The sequence below is a fragment of the Hakea prostrata genome, chromosome 1, assembly GCF_041222555.1.
Source record: "Hakea prostrata isolate BN-2017 chromosome 1, UWA_Hpros_2, whole genome shotgun sequence".
Classification (NCBI taxonomy): Eukaryota; Viridiplantae; Streptophyta; class Magnoliopsida; order Proteales; family Proteaceae; genus Hakea; species Hakea prostrata.
Window position 1 is genome coordinate 15,399,213 of NC_142600.1, and position 20,028 is coordinate 15,419,240.

General features: G+C 35.2%; 3 protein-coding genes across 3 annotated transcripts; all 3 read left to right on the forward strand.

The window, feature by feature from the left end:
* The first annotated feature begins 1,217 nt into the window (after window positions 1–1,217).
* LOC149027797 (uncharacterized) lies at window positions 1,218–2,244 on the forward strand. The gene is made up of 3 exons (XM_089147424.1): window positions 1,218–1,430; window positions 1,540–1,866; window positions 1,969–2,244. Exons 1-3 carry the CDS (start codon window positions 1,364–1,366, stop codon window positions 2,112–2,114), a joined length of 540 nt encoding a protein of 179 aa, XP_089003550.1. The 5' UTR covers window positions 1,218–1,363; the 3' UTR covers window positions 2,115–2,244.
* Window positions 2,245–7,682: 5,438 nt separating this feature from the next.
* Window positions 7,683–9,013, forward strand: LOC149027798 (uncharacterized). Its single transcript, XM_089165958.1, has 3 exons — window positions 7,683–7,919; window positions 8,026–8,352; window positions 8,455–9,013. Exons 1-3 carry the CDS (start codon window positions 7,853–7,855, stop codon window positions 8,601–8,603), a joined length of 543 nt encoding a protein of 180 aa, XP_089022084.1. The 5' UTR covers window positions 7,683–7,852; the 3' UTR covers window positions 8,604–9,013.
* Window positions 9,014–12,927: 3,914 nt separating this feature from the next.
* LOC149027799 (F-box protein At2g26160-like) lies at window positions 12,928–14,691 on the forward strand. Its single transcript, XM_089147431.1, has one exon. It carries the CDS (start codon window positions 13,084–13,086, stop codon window positions 14,413–14,415), a length of 1,332 nt encoding a protein of 443 aa, XP_089003557.1. The 5' UTR covers window positions 12,928–13,083; the 3' UTR covers window positions 14,416–14,691.
* Window positions 14,692–20,028: the final 5,337 nt, after the last annotated feature.

Consider the following 20,028-nt stretch of genomic DNA (forward strand, 5'->3'; position numbering starts at 1 on the left):
TTAAATTTCAAAAATCGGGGGGGGGGGGGGATGGCCCCCTCGGTCCCTACGTGGCTCCGCCACTGAATTTGGAAAGCATATACCAGTTTGATTGACTCCTCTGACAATACAACTGCTACTCAAACATACTTCGAAATATGGAAAAGTCTCCAATTTTACTACCCTAAATTTGAGAGAATTTCCCATAAGAAAGGTCCCATTAACATTAAATGGGAGGCACCTATTCAACCTCAGATCAAGTTAAATGTAGATGGATCATTCTTTCAGAATAGACAAGTTGTGGGATATGGAAGCATAGTGAGAGACCATCAAGGACACATGTATTTTGTTTTGGAAGAGGTGTGGAAATTCAGGATATCCTTAAAGTGGAAGCATTAGTCATTCGACAAGTAATGATCTGGGCTCGAGATTTCAAATTAACTTACATTGAGGAAGAATCTGACAATCATCAATATCCTACAAAATTCCATCACAAAGGTTCCTTGGAAGGTGTATCTAATAGTTGCAGACATTTTGCACATTAAGGAATCTTTTGCGTCTATCTCGTTTAGACATGTTCTACGTGAGGCTAATATGATGGCGGACTCCCTAACAAAGGACTGTGCACTCACACAAAATGCCTTCTTAACTATAATTCTCCTCCACCCTGTATTTACTAGCTTTTTTGTAATAGAGGTTAGTCATTTTAATAATATAATTTACTTCTTACCAAAAAAAGAAAGAAAGAGGGTTTTTCTAACTATAATTCTCCTCCACCCCGTATTTACTGGCTTTTATAGTCATTTTAATAATATAATTTACTTCGTACCAAAAAAAAATATAAAAAAAAAGTGAGGGTATCATCACTAGGGGTTTTCAGACAAAGCTTTTAGGTTAGAATTATCCCAAATCTGTGGTGTTTGATGTTGTGATTTAATTGTGGTTGGTTGATAATGTTGGGTAAATCAGCTCTTCCTTATGGAGAAAATCTTTTTAGCCAGTGGAAAGAATATTAAGTATACACTCTTTTACAATTCAATTCATTTTGTCTCAAGTCTATCCCTAATAAAAAACCAAAATAAGAGAAGAAAACAGCTAGCCTCATAAATAAGCAAGCCATTCGGAGCTTTTCTCGGTTGGTTGGTTGGTTTTCTCTCTCAAGCTCATGTCTGGGTCTCTATATAAACGCATTAAAACGCAGCTTCCTTTGTCCTCAATCAAACGCTCTTCAAGAGGCTCGAACACTTCCATCTATTATGTCCCAATAAATTTGGTTGTTTCTCTGGTTTTCATTCCCATTTCGACAAACCCATCAAGCAGATCAGAGGAACAATTATATATCAATATTCTATTTATCAATTTTCTTTCCACAAATAATTTCATCATGGCTCCCAAGATGATTACAACTCTCTTCCTTGCCTTCGGTCTCCTCTTCGTCCAAGGAGCTCTCGGTATATATATACTCATCTCTGCTTCTGTTAGCTGGGTTTATGATGGTGATCATATATGATGTTGATGTTGATGATGATGATTTGTTGTTATTAATGACTACTGTTTCAGGTGAGATCGTATGTGAAAAACTGCCAAACGAACTGTGCGGATTCTCAATAGCTTCTTCAGGGAAGAGGTGCGTATTGGAGAATTACAAGTCAGAGGAAGGGAAAATGGAATATCAATGCAGGACTTCAGATGTGGTGGTGGAGAGAATGAGTGGATTGATTGAGACCGATCAGTGCGTCAGAGATTGTGGTGTTGATAGGAAATCTGTTGGGTTATCGTCTGATGCTTTGCTTGAGCCTCAGTTCACCGCCAAGCTCTGCTCCTCTTCTTGCTTCCACAGATGCCCCAACGTCGTGGACCTCTACTACAACCTCGCTGCAGGAGAAGGTATTCAATTTTGTTTGATTCCTTATTGAATTTCAATGCAGCCATTTTGTGAGAATTGATTTTGATTTTTTACTTTCATTGAATTATTGCATCTGATTGCAGGCGCGTTCTTGCCCGATCTATGCGAAGGCCATAACAACCCTCACCGAGCAATGATGGAGCTCCTCAGCTCTGGGGTAGCAATGGGTCCAGTCTCCGGTGGATCATCATCGCCATTCTTTGCATCTGCTCCGGCGCCAGCTTCTTGAGCAAATCAGAGAGGTTTCTTCTGATGTTGTTTTCTTTCTTTTTTTCTTAGACCAAAGATGTTCGTTCCTTCCTGATATCATCCGTATCAACACGGACACGTGGTGAGTGAGGTGCTCTGTATAACCCCAAAAAAAAAAAAAAAAAAAAAAAAAGATAAAAAAAAAGTGAGGTGATTTAGGGTTTACAGGGAATTTATTCAAGTATTATTGTATATTTACCCGTCCCTTTCCTTTTATGTTCACCCACCATTTGTTAATTCTTTATTATTGCTTAGTAAAAAGGGCATTACCTTAATTAAATTACAATATTTAAATTCATATCTAAGAATTGTGTACCATCTTTGTTTTCATTGGCTTCTCCTTCATTTAATTGTCATTCGCATTTCCATCTCAAAATGATAATTATCTTCGATGGTTTGAATAACCATCATACGCATATATAAGATGAATAATAAGGAAAACAATCTTTTAGTTGCAAGAAAGAGTACTATCTCTTAAATCTTATTTCTAACCATAGGACCTTCAGTATTTCTCATCCTTCTCTTATATAAAAAAGGTAAGATGCTTGCCAATGAGCCCCCAACATCCTCCTTTGCAAAAGAAAATTGGTTATTCAAGAGGTTCAAGAGGACAATATAGCTTCAACAGAGTCGGATCAACAAAAAAAAAATGAAAGTAGATTAGTATGGGATGAATTTGTACTGCTCTGAGGCAGTGATGGCCAGCCTTGAAGGGCCATCACAAGAGAAATGAAAGATTTTTTTTCTCAACTGTAGATGATTGGGTCGATCCTCTCTACAGAAAAAACTGAAACTCTTATTCAAAAAATACAGACCCAACTTTGTTTTTCTTTCAGAAATGAAATCAGTTTCTGCTGATATTAATTGGTTATGTAGTTTGTGGAGTTGCAGTAAGTTCGTGTCGGTTCAGCCAAGGGAAGAGCGGGAGGTTTGGTGTTTTGTTGGTGTGATTCCCTAAAAGTTGATGTCATATGGTCTTCTTCATGGTGTGTACATCTTATGTGTGAAGATGCTTCTAATATATGGTATTTTACGAGTGTGTATCTAAGCTCTAATCTTTCTATTCAGCAATATCAATGGCAAACATTGGAGAATCTAGCATCATTTATTGATAAACCTTGGATCATCGGGCGGGATTGGAATTCATATCTATCTTCTTTAGACAGATCAGGTGGGACATATCTCTAATGCACTTCTCTCTCCGTTGCAACAATTCTCAGTTGAATATAATATGATATGTCCCCCTTCTAATGGACCCAAATTCACTTGGACCAACAAACAGAAAGGGCCCAATCGAATCGAAGGCTTGTTAGACAAATTCTTTTGCAATATGGAGTGGTTTCATAAATACCTAGAAACTAGTGTAACACATCTAACAATGATACATTCGGATCACAATGCTCTTTTGTTAAGTATGGAAAGATGGCATATCAATCATAATTGTCCTTCTAGATTTGAATCTTTCTGGATACAAGAAAATTTTTATGGACAGCTACTACATAATTCCTTGATGTCATCTTCCTTGATGTCATCAATTAGAGGGTCACCTTCTTATTGCTTAGCAAAGAAACTGGAATTCTTTCCAAGAAACTAAAGTTGTGGAATAGAAATACTGTCAAGAATTTGGAGGAAAAAGAAGCTAAACTTCGACAGGAAATTTCCCAACATGAACACCTTTTGCCGGTCCTGAGATATGATTAGTGGTTCATTGAAGAAAGTGATCTGCTGGCAAAATTAAAACTGGTCCTCCATCAGCAAATAGACAAATGACAACAAAAGACATGTCTCAATTGGAAGCTAAAAGGAGATAGGAATATTCGCTTCTTTAACCAAAGCATTCTGGTTCGCCGAGCAAGAAACAAAATCCGATCTATTAAACACAATGGGATTTATTTAACGAAATCTTCATATATTGTGAATGCTTTTGGAGCACATTTCAAAAGTTTGTATTCCACGGTCTCTCCAACAAGCAACGCTAGACACTTCAATCCCATCAGGAACAGACTTAATGATTCAAATCTGGTATGGCTTTTAAGGCCTGTCATTGAAGAAGAAATAGAAGAAGCAGTCTTTAGTGTCAATGGCCTTAACTCTCTAGGCCCTGAGGCTTTCCAGGAATATTCTATTAGAAAGGATGGGAAGAGATAAAGCTTGATGTTCAAAACATGGTACTTCAATTCTTTAACTCAGGTACATTTTCCAAATCACATAACTACACTTTCTTAGCACTAATTCCAAAGGTGTCTAAGCCCAGTATCGGTAGGTGACTTCAGACCTATCAGTTTATGTAACATGAGCTACAAAATTATCTCCAAAATAATGGTCAATTGCTTGAAAAAGATCATTCCCAGCTTAATTTCCTTTCAACAAAATGGTTTTGTCAAAGGACGGCATATTCAAGACAATATTTTGATAGCTCATGAACTAATGCATAAAATTCACAGGCACAAAAAAAAAAGGAAAAAGGGATTGATGGTTGTAAAATTGGATATAAGCAAGGCATATAATAGAATTGAATGGAGCTTTATGGAAAAAACACTAAAAGCCTATGGTTTTCCAAAGAAATGGTTGAAATGGGTGATGTTCTGTGTTACTACTGTAACATACACACCACTGATTAATGGCTCACCTTCTACTTCCTTTTGTCCTACTAGAGGTCTTAGACAAGGAGATCCGTTATCTTCTGATTTATTTGTACTTTGTGTGGAACTGTTGACATCTCATTTATAAATGCACATACAGGAAAATAAGTTAAAAGCCATACAGTTGAACAGAGGAGGGGAGAAGATCTCTCATTTAATACTGTTAGGATAGGTTACCACAAAGGAAGCTAAAGTTTTTGTTATTGTCATCAAGAAGTATTGTGAATTCTCTGGACAAGAATTGAATATTAGCAAAACAAGAGCTCATTACAATCCAAATACTCCACCGGCTATCAAAAGAGAGTTGTCTTCACAATTTCACATTTCTCCAACGTCATCTGAAGATATATATTTGGCATTCCACTTTTTCTAGGTAAGCTGAAAAGAAAGCACTGTCGTACACTAAGGACAGAGTAAACAATCGGTTATGAGGATGGAAATCCAGATACTTGGCCTCACCTGGAAAAACAGTATTGATTCAATCCACTCTTGCCACTATGCCCTCTCACTTTATGTCTTGCTTTCATCTCCCTTCTGTAACAATTGAGGAAGAAAATGAGATCCTTTTTCTGGTCTAATGGCAATAAACAGTAAGGTTATATGCTCACCAAAATCCTCAGGTGAATTTCAAATCTCTCTATGACTTTAACCTAGCCCTTTTGTCTCGTAAGGCATGGGATTACTCAAAAACCCTCAATCTTTGGGGGGGAAGGTTGGTGCTATAGAAATATTGCAAACGTCTCTCTTTCTTGGAAGTTGCTCCCCTACATAACAGATTCATGGGGGTGGAAATCTTTACTAATGGGTTGGGATCTTCTCAGTAAAGGGCCTATGTGGCAAATCGGTAATGGACAAGAAATACATCCCTGGATAGATAATTGGATACCCAATACAGGTTTGGACAGAGGCTGTTATCCGTATGCCCATAGAGCACCTACAAAGGTATCACACTTCATAGATCCTCGCACTCATTCCTGGAATAGAAATACTCTTCAAAATTGGTCGCCGCCAGATATGGTAAATCGGATTCCCACAATTCCTCTACCACTGTCAGTACAATTGGATAGGTTAATTTGGCATTGGACTACAAATGGAAAATTTTCAGTCAAATCAGCATACAAACTTTATGCAGTAGGAGAGTTAGGGGTTGTATGGTAACGATTCTGGTACACTTATTCTGTGCCATTTGCCCACTTTGGCACAGAAGTCAGCAAAAACATGTATGGTAAACTGGTTCAACTTTTCTGTGCTAGTTTAGCAAAACTGTGCTGAACTAAGCATTTGGCACAGAAGCAATTCTATTTGGAAATGCGGGGCACATGTGAGGCTGGTGACGGTACTTAGTACTCCATGGGAAATATTTACACCTATGTATGAATTGAACAAGCATATTTACTTATTTTTAATTATTTTTTAAAAATATTTTATTAAAATAATATGCCCATTTTGGCACAGAAGTCGTACATACCATACAAGATTCTGTGCCAAGATGGGCCAGAGAAACATGCCCATCTGTACCCAACCATACAAGATTATGGTAATGATTCTGTGCCAAATTTGCCCACTTCAGCACAGAAGCATAAAAAGTGGATTCTGTTCTGAAGTGGAAATTTTGGCACTGAATGGTGGCCATACAACCCCTAATAACAACTCAACTTCACTTTAGCCACAGATGATCCCTTGGAATAAACTCTAGAAATTGCCTTTAAATCCAAGAGTCACTCATTTCATATGGAAAATATTGCACAAAAAGCTTCCACCTGTCTAACTTTTATTCCAATGAAGATGCTCATGCTCCCCCAGTTTTCTTTGATGTGGTGAAGACAATCCAACCCCAAATCATATTTTCATACAATGTCCATTTGCACTGGAGGTTTGGCATGCCCTTCAATTTTTTAATCTGATCATCACTGGAAACCATGAGAATAAAGTCTTACAAATGATAACTCGAAGTCATCCAGCAACAACTTCAGCATCCACACTCAAGATCTTCACTACACTTTGGCTATATTGGAAAGCATATACTAATTTGATAGACTCCTTTGACAATACAATTGCTACTCAAACATATATCCAAATATGGAAAAATCTCCAATTTTACTGCCCTAAAATTGAGGAAATTTCCCATTAGAAGGGTCCCATTAACATTAAATGGGAGGCACCTATTCAACCTCAGATCAAGTTAAATGTGGATGAATCACTCTTTCAGAATAGACGAGTAGCGGAATATGGAGGCATAGCGAGAGACCATCAAGGACATGTGATATTGTGCTTTGGAAGATGTGTGGAAGTTCAAGATATCCTTAAAGCGGAAGCATTAGCCATTCAACAAGCAATGATCTCAAATTAACTCATATTGAAGTAGAATCAGACAATCAGACAATCAGACAATAATCAATATCCTACAAAATTCCCTCACAAAAGCTCCTTGGAAGCTATATCCAATAATTGCAGATATTTTGCACCTCAAGGAATCTTCTCCGTTCTATCTCATTTAGACACGTCCTACGTGAGGTTAATATTGTGGCAAACTCCCTAGCAAAGGATTGTGCACTCGCAGCCACACATAATTTTATTCTATTTTTTTATTTTTTTATTTCTGGATTTGAGGTCCAGGCAAAATTTATAAATAACAAACATAAATAAATTAGCAAACTAGAAGAAAAAAAAAAAAAAAAAACAAAACAAAAAAAAAAAAAAAAAAAAAAAAAAAAACAAAAAACAAAAAACGAAAAACAACCAAGCCAAACCCAACCAAAAATAAGAGAAGAAGAAAAAGGCTAGCCTCATAAATAAGCAAGCCATTCGGAGGTTTTCTCGGTTGGTTGGTTAGTTGGTTGGTTTTCTCTCTGAAGCTCAAGTTTGTGTCTCTATATAAACGCATTAAAACACAGCTACCTTTGTCCTCAATCAAACGCTCTTCAAGAGGCTCAAACACTTCCATCTATTATGTCCCAATAAATTGGTTGTTTCTCTGGTTTTCATTCCCATTTCGACAAACCCATCAAGCAGATCAGAGGAACAATTATATATCGATATTCTATTTATCAATTTTCTTTCCACAAATAATTTCATCATGGCTCCCAAGATGATTACAACTCTCTTCCTTGCCTTCGGTCTCCTCTTCGTCCAAGGAGCTCTCGGTATATATATACTCATCTCTGTTTCTGTTAGCTGGGTTTATGATAGTGATCATATATGATGATGATGATGATGATGATTTGTTGTTATTAATGACTACTGTTTCAGGTGAGATCGTATGTGAAAAACTGCCAAACGAACTGTGCGGATTCTCAATAGCTTCTTCAGGGAAGAGGTGCGTATTGGAGAATTACAAGTCAGAGGAAGGGAAAATGGAATATCAATGCAGGACTTCAGATGTGGTGGTGGAGAGAATGAGTGGATTGATTGAGACCGATCAGTGCGTCAGAGATTGTGGTGTTGATAGGAAATCTGTTGGGTTATCGTCTGATGCTTTGCTTGAGCCTCAGTTCACCTCCAAGCTCTGCTCCTCTTCTTGCTTCCACAGATGCCCAAACGTCGTGGACCTCTACTACAACCTCGCTGCAGGAGAAGGTATTCAATTTTGTTTGATTCCTTATTGAATTTCAATGCAGCCATTTTGTGAGAATTGATTTTGATTTTTTACTTTCATTGAATTATTGCATCTGATTGCAGGCGCGTTCTTGCCCGATCTATGCGAAGGCCGTAACAACCCTCACCGAGCAATGATGGAGCTCCTCAGCTCTGGGGTAGCAATGGGTCCAGTCTCCGGTGGATCATCATCGCCATTCTTTGCATCTGCTCCGGCGCCAGCTTCTCTCTGAGCAAATCAGACTGCTTTCTTCTGTTGTTGTTTTCTTTCTTTTTTTTCTTCTTAGACCGGAAGATGTTCGTTCTTTCCTGATATCATCAGTTTCAACACGGACACGTGGTGAGTGAGGTGATTTATCTACCAAAAAAATCAATGAGGTGATTCGTAAATGCAGGGTTGATTGAGTGGTAAAGATCCAAACTACTCCGTAGAGAGGTCTTGGGTTTGACCTTTGTGGATGGCATTTAGTTTCTAGTATTAAAAAAGCACAAGAACAAAAAAAACAAAATGAGGTGATTCGGGATTTGATTGACTGGGATTTTATTCAAGTATTATTGTATATTTACCCGTCCATTTCCTTTTATGTTCACCCACCATTTGTTAATTCTTTATTATTGCTTAATAAAAAAGGCATTACCTTAATTAAATTACAATATTTAAATTCATATCTAAGAATTGTGTACCATCTTTCCAATGCATGATTTTTTTTTTTTGGTAAACAACAGATTTATTCCAACCGGACAGGGAGTGGGGTGGAACAAAGTTCCACCAACCACAAAGTGGCAAACGACCATTTTTTGGGGCCCGAAACCGAAAGAGCATTCCTGGCTAAGAGATCAGCTATTACATTAGATCTCCTAGGGATATGGGTAGGGATACAGTGAATAAAGTTATCCATTAAGTAATAAATATATTGGATCAATAAATATATTGGATCAATGGCTCCACTATCAATGGGGGTTGAATCTCACCTTTAAGATACCGATTAAGCTGCTTACAGTCAGATTCAATAAGAATCGACTCATAACCACTTGTAAGCGCCTCCAATAATCCTGCTCTAAAAGCGATAATTTCTCCCTCTTCAGCTGAATTATAATGTCACGATATCGATGAAGCACCCAGAAGTTTGCCTTCGGCATCTCGAATAATGATGCCAGCCCCACCTGCCTTTGTTCTTTCAACCCATGATGCATCGGTATTGACTTTCACAAAACCCAATGGAGGAGGTTTCCAAATCGGCCGCACTATTTCTTCACATTCAATCCCCAAGTCTGAAGTTGGATTGACTTGTTTTTGAGTGTCCCAAAACTCTTGCAAGGAATAGCTCGCCTTGTCAATTACTTCTTGTGGCGTCCAACTCCTATCACCTATGATTCGATCATTCCTAGCTTTCCATAACCACCATACTACAAAGGAACAAAGGCTTTTCATAATTTCTGCATCCCTCTTACCCATGCATGATTGATAGTGTGGTAGAGATCCATCTTTGCTTCTCCTTTATTTAATTGACATTCGCATTTCCATAACCATCATACGCATATATAAGAGGAATAACAAGGAAAATGTTATTTTAGCTGCAAGAAATAGTATTATCTCTTAAATCTTATTTCTGATTATAAGACCTTTGGTATTTCTCATCCTTCACTTATTTTTAAAAATTCACTTAAAAAGAAAAGAAAATTTAAAATTAGATTTTAATACCTACTTGCTATTTTATTTTTATATTGATCTTCAGTGAGGTGTCAGTCATAGCAACCCTTTAATAGTGAAATTGTTCTTTTCGTTTCAAGTACATATGAGAAAAATTCCTAACCTTAAAACTCGAAGAATTTTTTGATTAATATTTTTTTTATATTTATATTTTCACTTGGCTCCTTAAATTGAAGATTTATGCCAAACTTTAGTAAAAGGAGGATTATTTTTAGCTAACTTTTTGTTTAATTATTTAATATTAAAATTTTGTCTATTAAGTATTTTTTATGAGAACATATATTTTTATATATAAGAGATGGAGATATTACATATGTTCTACAAAGAGTTGAATTCATGACTTTTTCACTAAAAAGTATGGATCTTATTAGACCAACCTTGTATTGACAAAATTAATATTTCTATTGTACTTCTTTATTTATCCAATGGTTTTTCATTTTAAAAGTTAGGAGAAAATAGAACATTGATTGCTAAATTCAGTAAATTTGATGTTTTATCTCGTGATTATGATTATGACGTTGATTGTTTAATAATTTTTATGTTCAAGGTATATAAGTTAGATCTACAACATCAGTGTTGGATTAAAGTTGAAGACTTAGGCGATCAAATGTTATCTATAGGCACAAGCACTGGCGTTTCTATCACGGCACTTGACTATCGTGGATTTATAGGAAATTCTATATATTCTACAGATGATTACTTTCATATTAATTCAGTCATACGACCTCCATCACAGTTTGAGAGAACAACTCTATTTATTGGCACAAATATTGGAGTTTCTATTTCGGCCCTTGACCATCCATTAACATTCTTCCATGGCACTAAGCATATATATATATATATATATATTTTTTTTTTTTTGGGGGGTTCAATAAAGTCATTTATTGAAGCTCAAAGGGGAAGGCCAAGCAGAGCTCCAGTAGCCACCGATTGGAACAAGGCCACTCGCTTGAGCAAGAAAAACTGAGGGCTTTCGTGGCCAAGAGGTTGGCAGTAGCATCGACACTTCTAGGTACATAACTAGGCTTAAAGCCCAACAATCTTGAAGACAATTTCCTGACTTTCTATGTTACCAAATCTATTGTGATGTAACTTGGGATTCAAATTCTATGGATGAGAGTCGATGTTGCACAATTTGAAGTGCGGTTGGGAGCTCTGTAGCAGCTAAATCAAGAGTTTCCCGAGGCATTTCAACCACTAAGTATTGAACTAGAGGTGATTAGAGATTCTATTATGTTAGCTAAGTGTTGAAACTTTTTGAATATTCAGGTCTACTCCGACTGCCAACTAGTAATTTTGCCTCCCAGTCGCTAGATTAGGCTAGTAAGAATTTGGGGACAGATATTTAAATTTGTATTCCTGTTTTTTACTTGCATTTGGTTTGTATACATTCAAGAGCAGAATTAAGATTCAAAATTTGGGGGTAAAGAATGAAAGTTCAGGTAATCTTCCTGTTGGAAAAGTACTAATGTATTTTTTCGCCACACATATTGTGTAGACCTTTATAAGATTCATTAGGGGTTCTACCACACATATTGTGTAGACATTTAAAAGTCTACATATATTTTGTGGGACCCACACATATAGGTAAATTAAAACAACAATACAAAAAAATAATGCAGATGACTTTAACCCTAAAAGTTTAGATGCAAAGTTTTTTTTTTGGGTGGTATCTGAGGTTCATCCGGACCAGTTGCGCACACCTCGATTACATCTTCAAGGGGGAGTTTTGTCGTCTGCAGGATTGAACCCATGACCTCTCCATTGAGAAGTATAGATCTGACCACTCTACCAACCTTGCAAACCAAAATGCGCTTTGGTAGGAGATACAAACCAAATTTTATTTATTTATTTTGGTAAGAGATGCAAACCAATAGTATTTAGTTATCTTACTAACTATAGACATTTTATTCAAAATATAAAATAAAAAAATAAAAATTGCTGAAAAAATAAAGAAACAGATAATAAAAAATCAAATAAAATGAATAACAAAAAAATGAAAAAAAAAAAAGGAGTAAGGATAAATATTTGAGAAAGAGAAAGATTACCAAATAGTGGAGAATTTTTGTTTTTAAAATTTTGTTAACCCACATTTATAAAAAAGAAAGAAAATAAATAGAAAAAAAAATGGAAACAGAATAAATAAGAAGAGAAGTAGAGAGTTGCCAAAAGTGGTATGTTAAAGTAGTTAAAAACCCAACTTCCTTAGGGGAGGTCTTGGGTTCGCACCCACTCGGCGGCATTAATATAAAAAGCTCACCTCCTAAGGAAGTAAATCGTGGTGCGCGCAAGTGGAGATACTAACTAGGAAGAGAAGAAGAGAGATAAGACAAAAGAGAATGACAATTTGAATATCTAATAAGAATTTTTTTCAAAAAATTTCTTTAATTCATTTATAACAGAAGAGAATAAATATGAAAAAAATATGAGAAAGAAAGAAAAAAAAGAAATAACAAATAGGGATTGAGGATTTAGCTTTTAATTAGGAATGATATTTATAGTTATTATTTTATTTTTAAAAATTAATCTCAATATTAATGGGCCAAATATAATATTACACATGTAAAAAAAGAAAAAAACTGAAAAAATTAAAAAAATTTAATATAAAAATTTTAAAAATAAAGAAATTAATAAAATAAAATAAAAAAAATCAGCGTGTAACCGTAACTCGCAAGTTTTCAACGAAACAATGAAAAACAGAGTCATATTAGAAGACTAAAGAGGTTAAATTCTACTCGAAAAAGGAAACACAGAGATTTTAAATAAAAAAAATCCCCTTATAAATACAGCGAGAGGTTCGAGGAGTCTGAAACTCGGAATCCAGCAACATAGATAAAATACGCTAGAGCCCGAGGAGCGGAAGCGGAAGCGGAAGCGGAGCGGGTGTTTCTTCTTCTTCTTCTTCATCCAGGTAGTTTCTTACTTTGTTTGTTATATTCATTGCTGTAGTTGGACCGACCTAGGAACAGCCAAGCCTCTCTCAATCTTGTAACTTAGCTTGTATGGCTTCCTCCTCAAGTGCTAGAAAGCGTTCGAAGGTTTCAACTGCAAATTGCCATTCTGGTGTAAAGAATAATAGTATCCCTAGTAGTACTATTGCCCTACTTCCAGATGAAATTCAGATTCTGATATTAAAAAAATTAGACCTGGTGGGCTTTCATCGTTTCGGTGCTGTGTGCCGGCAATGGCGGCAATTGCAATCCATCGCCATTGCTGCCAACAAGATATGGCAAGGATTTCTCCTCAAACCTCAATTACCATGGCTAATGCTTTCCTACACGGAGTCAGAGTGTCATCTTCATCATCAGGGGTTTTTCAGTCTCTTCCATGACAAAGTTTTTAGGTTAAAGATGCCTAGAATTCGTGGTGCTCGATGTTGTGGGTCTAACTGGGGTTGGTTGATAATGTTGGGTAGTAACCGAAACATGTTCCTTCTGAATCCATTTACTCGTATCCGTATCAAACTTCCACCTAAATACACTCTTCCCGATTTGGACCCTGGAGATGTAGCGATGGAATCTGAGTCGAACCCATATTACATTCGCAAGGTTATGTTGGTGTCGCCTCCTTCTGCTGCTGTTGCTAACGATTCCAATTTGGATGAAAATTTTTCTTCGGCGGTGGCAAGGGATGATTGTTTGGCTGTAGTGATTTATATGAGCCGTCATTTAGCCTTCTGTAGACCAGGAGATGAGGCATGGACCTCCTTAACAAAGACCTTTATAGAATCAAAAAATTCTGGATATGAAGATCTCATTGTCTATCAAGGAAAATTATATGCAATTAAGTACAGTTATGATCTTATACTTGTGGAGTTGTCTTCTCAACCAACAGAAACAAGTTGTAACATTGCTCCTCCCCCATTGGACATAGGGGATATGTGTTCTCTTTATTTGGTGGAATGTCATGGAGAGTTGCTAGTGGTTACAAGATGGACCAAATTCATTATATTCGACGATTTAACTCGCAATTATGATTATAATGCTCAACGTAAGACAACTTATATGTTCACGGTGTATAAGTTAGACCTCCAGCATCAGTGTTGGATTGAAGTTAAAGACTTAGGCGATCAAATGTTATTTATTGGCACAAGTACAGGCTTTTCTATCTCGGCACATGACTATCCTAGACTTAAAGGAAACTCTATATATTTTACAGATGATTATTTTCACGGTTATAATGCCATGTGGCTGCCTAGATCACAACATGAGAGAGCAGCTTGCTATGATATGGGTGTGTTTCACTTACAAGATAAAAGCATTGATGCTATTTTTCCAAATGCTTCACATTCCTATATGTCTGCGCCGGTATGGTTCACTCCGGTTTCTTGGTAGAGAGAAAAGGCATCTGATTTTATTTTATTATATTTTTTTTCTTTTATTCTTGTTTTTCATACTTCTTATGTTTTTGTCAATTGAATTGGCTTCCTTTTTATCTTTTTCTGTATTGGCTTCCAGATTTTTAGAAAGTTCATTCATTTCATTTTAAGGACAAAACAGAATTGGATTAGTTAATAATAAAAATTCGACCTATGCGTCCTGATTGGGTTACAAGGCAAAGCAGGGTTTGTATACCTGTATGGTTACATCTAGTTGAAGTTTCAATGGTACAAGCGGTCAGTCTCAGAGGAGCGTGCTGGTCTCAAATTGAGTGGGTTGGAGGTCCTCAACTCCAAGGAGAATGTAAGTTAATTGTAAGGCACCAAAGACTTGCTGGGGAAAAAGTGGGCCACTATAGCTGTTTGGTTTTTGGTCATGTCATGGTATGAACATGTTGGATGAAGCATTTGAATCCTCAACTGCCGAAACCATTAGAAATGGGAATGGATTCTTAAGCTGCTAATTAGAAGGTAAATTAATTAAACTGAGGTTCTCAGGTTTGTCAGTTACAATCACTCAAGGAGACAAAGACACAGGTTGTTCCGTTTGAGTGTAGCCACATTGTGAAGCTTTAAGTTCCACTTGCAGAGGTTGAGGCCATCTTTAACACTAATCATACAATTGTAATTACAGGTAGGGCAGAGGATTTTACAAGGGATTTAGAACAAACATGGCATTCTTCGAGCTAGAAAATAGTAATTGTAAAATATATGTGCTCAGAAAGTTAATACTTCATAGATCTTGTTTCAGGATAAAGGAGCTTAAAGCTTCAATTCATAGTTTTCTATTCCATCATCATTCAATTGATTACAAATATTTAAATAATAAAAATAGGCATACTTCAATACTAGGAGTTTTGGTAATTTAAAACTCTCAAGATAACTGATCATGATATGACGCTTTGTTCACTTTTATCTTTATATATATATATATGGCAACGTGCTTAATTATTATTTATCTCGCTCTCCTCACTATGAGAACAATTTCTATGTTATTTTGATGTTTCCATGAACCTGCTATTGTTCTAAAAAAAAATTTTATACAAAGAATTTTCATAAAGAGTACAAAGTTACATATCCAAAGCCAATTACAAATATTTGGAGAAGCAATTTAAAGAGGGGTTACATTAAAATTACATATTCAAAGCCATATACAAATGTTTGGAGAAGCGTGGCTCGGTGAGTTCTATCGATGCTCCGCGCACTTTAACTGCCTTCGGCAGTTCAGGCGGCGTTCTGCGTTTGTTCAGCACATCAAGTTAGAGCATATACACGAATTGAGGCACAGGAGGCAGTCTGATTGGGTTGTAGATGAGATGCGTTTGAGAATTGAGACATCACTTTTTCATGGTTATCTCAAACGTCATTATTCTGTGTTGTCCTGCCAACACTGCAACCAGTTTTTTGCCGACGTTAAAGACTTTCGGGCTCATCTTAGACAACACCATTTCCAACAATATGTTGTAATGCAACGGGCATATGAGGAGCTGCGTGCAGAGGCCGTTATGTTAATATAGTTGCCTACAAGGCTATATTCATTACACACGGGGGAGCCTGTGATGCATTCAACTAGTACCTGCATAGGGTCTTTTATTCATTACACATGGGGAGTCTATGATTCTTTTTACATGGTTAACTCCTTACTTTATAAAACCAAACTAAATAACAAGTATTATGGTTAATATAAAATTACCACCTTATCTTGTTTGGACAATCATTCAATCAAAACCAGGTCTTAAAAAGTCAAAATAAAGAAGAAACTTCAATGTATTCAGTCCTCAACTCTGATATGGACTATGTTAAAAGTTTTATTTAATAGGTGTGAAGCTCTCAATTATAGTGGATTGTAACCATTAAAATAAATCTGTTTTAAAATATTATATGACAAACTTGCAACTTGCTTGCAGTGAATAACGAAAACATTCAAATGATTTCAATTTCTAAAAAAACAAAATCAAATAGAAACTTTTTAGAGTTATTTTGTGATAAATTTTGGAAAATCAACTTGCATTCTATATCAAATGCTTCAATAGTTAAATTATTCAGTTGATGTATATTCTTCAGGAAATTAAATAAGTATAAACATCTATCAACCAACAACACATTCTAGATTTAAGATCCCAATTAATATCATTGATTCAAGTATTTGTAATTTCTTAAAGCAAATTGTAATAGCTAAATTAAAAAAAGAAGCAAAGCTTATTATATGGGATGAGGCTCCAATGACAAAAATTAGATATAATAGGTTTAATTATTCTTTATATGTATTAAATACTAGAGTTCCTTTTCTTTTCCTTTCAATGCTAATTTTTATTTGAATTTACTATTTCAACTAAATTTATTTATTTCATTATTATAACATTGTTTGTTTAGCATATAAAGTACAACAAGGGACATGCAAATTATTACTTCTTTTGGTCTCCTCTGCAACTAGGGATTTTGTCCTCTTCCCTGTCTACTAGGGATTTTTCATTGCTCTTTCTAACACACGTGCCGTTCCGCCTCACTAGCAAGGCCTGAATGTCACTGGGCTTTCGCCATTGAATGCCTTCTCCTTTTTTTTTTTTTTTTTTTTACAGGTTTTTTTCCTTCTCTTTTCACCTTGTAGTCTTGTGTCTTCTCTCCTAACAAGATTCTATTTTTGAGAACTGGTATTGTCTCTTTACTTTATTACTTACACCATTAATACCTTATGTATGTATTAGTTTATTCTCGCTTTGTTTACGACATTCATTGCATTCTTACGGTTTATCAGGATTTGTGACTATCATAAATTGTGTTTCACCCTTTGCCTACACAAATACCACCATTTTTCTTGTTATTTTTATTCTCTTTTAGGTTTCTCTGTTTTTTTATTCCTTCTCTGTTCAGGTTTGGATTGATTAATTGAAATTTCATTGGAAAATTATTTTGTTAACCATTTTGCAATTAAAATTTTTTTCTTGCTTAATAACTAAGACATTACCTTACTTAAATTACTATATCCAAATCCATATTTAAGAATTGGATGCATTCTTTGTTTTCATTGGCTTTGCTTTTGTTTAATTATCATTCGATTTTCTCCCCGCAAAAGTAATTATCATTGATGGATTCAATTTGGGGTGTCAATAGGTTAGCTAGGCTAATCTGGGTTGGGCTTTAACCAGGTTTATCAGTCCAAAAAGATTGGATCTAGTACTTCATGTTTAGTCTTTAGTTCAGTCCCAAGTTGGGCCATATCAGGCCATGACTGTTTGGGGGCCCAATTGGGCTTAATCAAGCTATGGTCTCGCCTAACTTGGCTATGATCACACTTTACTGATTTGTGAATCTTCTATGAATTATTGTAATGTTAAATTTGAATGATTTTTTTTTGGTCAAAAGATTTGAATGATTTACACTAAAAGAATAGAAGGAGACACCTAAATATATACTCTCTCCTCTTCTATATATTTACTAATCATGCATGGTAGATTTGCTGCAAACTTATCCATCGGACTTTACTCAGATCGGTAGACTTTACCTGCAAGGCTTGCAACTTGTTTAAGTTGGGGTAGGTTGAAAGACTTATTTTCCCATTTAAGGAAAATGATCTTCTTTGCTGAAACGAAAAAAAAAAAAAACGTTCTATTAGGGGCAAGGAAGAATACCCTATTGTCTCTATATTTATCTCTTAAATATTCTTTTAATCTTAGAATCACCTGCTATTTCAGCCTATGTTGCCTCTCCACTAAAGCATGAGAAAACTGTTTGCTATGATTTAGGGTTTTTTTTTTTTAATGAAGAAAATATTTTATTATAAAGAAAAATCACGATTACAACCTAAGGAGAAAACATCATACAACATTAACGATCTAAGATGATTTAGGTGTGTTTCATTTAGAAGATAATAGCATTTGTACGTTTTTTCTTAAATGCTTCATATTCCTATCACCAGTTTTTCAGAAAAGAGTTCTTAAAGTGTTGTTGAGGTGGGCATTTGAATTTTATTTTCTTTCTTTCTTTTATTTTTCTTCTTTCATACTTTTTATGTTTCTGTCAATTGAATTGTTTCCCTTTTATCTTTTCATGGATTTTATATAATGTTCATTTATTTGATCAAAATGTTTATAAGAACAAACAGTTGGATTCATTATAATGAAAATTCTCTCTATTTGGCTCTATCTCTTGACCAAGTCTAATTAATTTTACTAGATTGACAAACATATCAACTAACAACTCTAACAACTATCTAACTTAAACAACAAGACTTAAGAGAGTGAGAAGGGAATTTAGGTGGAACATAAAGACTAAAATTACAACTCCATTGTAACTAATGAATAAAACGATTAAGATACTAGAAGGATATTTCTGTTTTTTTATTTGTAAAAAATAAATGATCTTAAACATGACAAATATCTGAATGCTCATGATCAACATAATTTTATAATTTAAAATAAAAGTAATCTAAAGGTTTTATATTCAACATATACTTACGAAATTAGTTTTCTCCAATGTCTCAATCTTTGTAATGGAAAACTTATCATTAAATTTTTTTTTCTCACATTATGCTCACAACTTACATTTTGAATGATAAAGAGAAAGTTAAAAAAAGGAAAAAAATGTATAGGGAGACAGTGTTAGACTGAATTTATCTATTTAATGTCAATAATACATGCAAGTTGCATGACTACTACTCATAATTAAAATGCCTTCTATTATTACTTATTTTTATTTATTTATTTTTATAAGACTTTTTAATTGTTGTTTAAACAACACTTAGTTTGCATTTTGTGAAAGCAAAATAGTTATTATTTTGGGATGCTTTTAGAATATTCAGCTTGGCTATCAAAAAAATATGAAACTAAAAAAAAAAATTGTATAATACCCTTACCTAAATTCTTAATACATTGGTGTGATGTAGGGTCTAGACCCAATGACTTGGTGATGCGGGACAAACAAATGTCCTACTGATAGCACAATAGTCGAGTTCCAACCCAAATTAGGGAAGGCTATAAGGGTATTAGACAAATTGTCCTTCATATAAAATTAGGGGTGTCAATGGTGCGGTTTGAGGCGGTTTAGAGCTAGGCCTAACGGTTTCGAACTGAAAAACACCTAATCCAAATATGGTCCATTAGCAAAATAACAGTTTCAGACTGGTTTGGTTTGGGTTCGGGCTAACTAACGGTTTAGACTCGGGTTGACTAATGGTTTATGTGAAAAAAAAAAAAAAAAAAAAAAAAATCCTACAACAAAAGTCAAAATTCTATGAAAAACAAAATTGATATTGGTCAATTTCCATTAAAAAATTCCACCCATCCTATAGAAATGAAGAGCCTAGATATTAAGTAGTAGAATGGCTATTTGATCTTTGAATCAATGTATAATTTTTTTAATTGTCTATAACAACTACCTAGTGATAATATAATGATTCAAATATTATTTAATGTAAAATTATAAAATAGGTTGTAAAACGGGCTATAACGGGTTGCGGTTCGGATTCGGGTTATTGTAGGCTCCGCCACACTCAGCCCAAACACAACCCATTAAAGTCGGTTCGGGCCGGTTCAGGCTATAATGGGCCGGTGCGGTTCAGTTAATGGTTCGG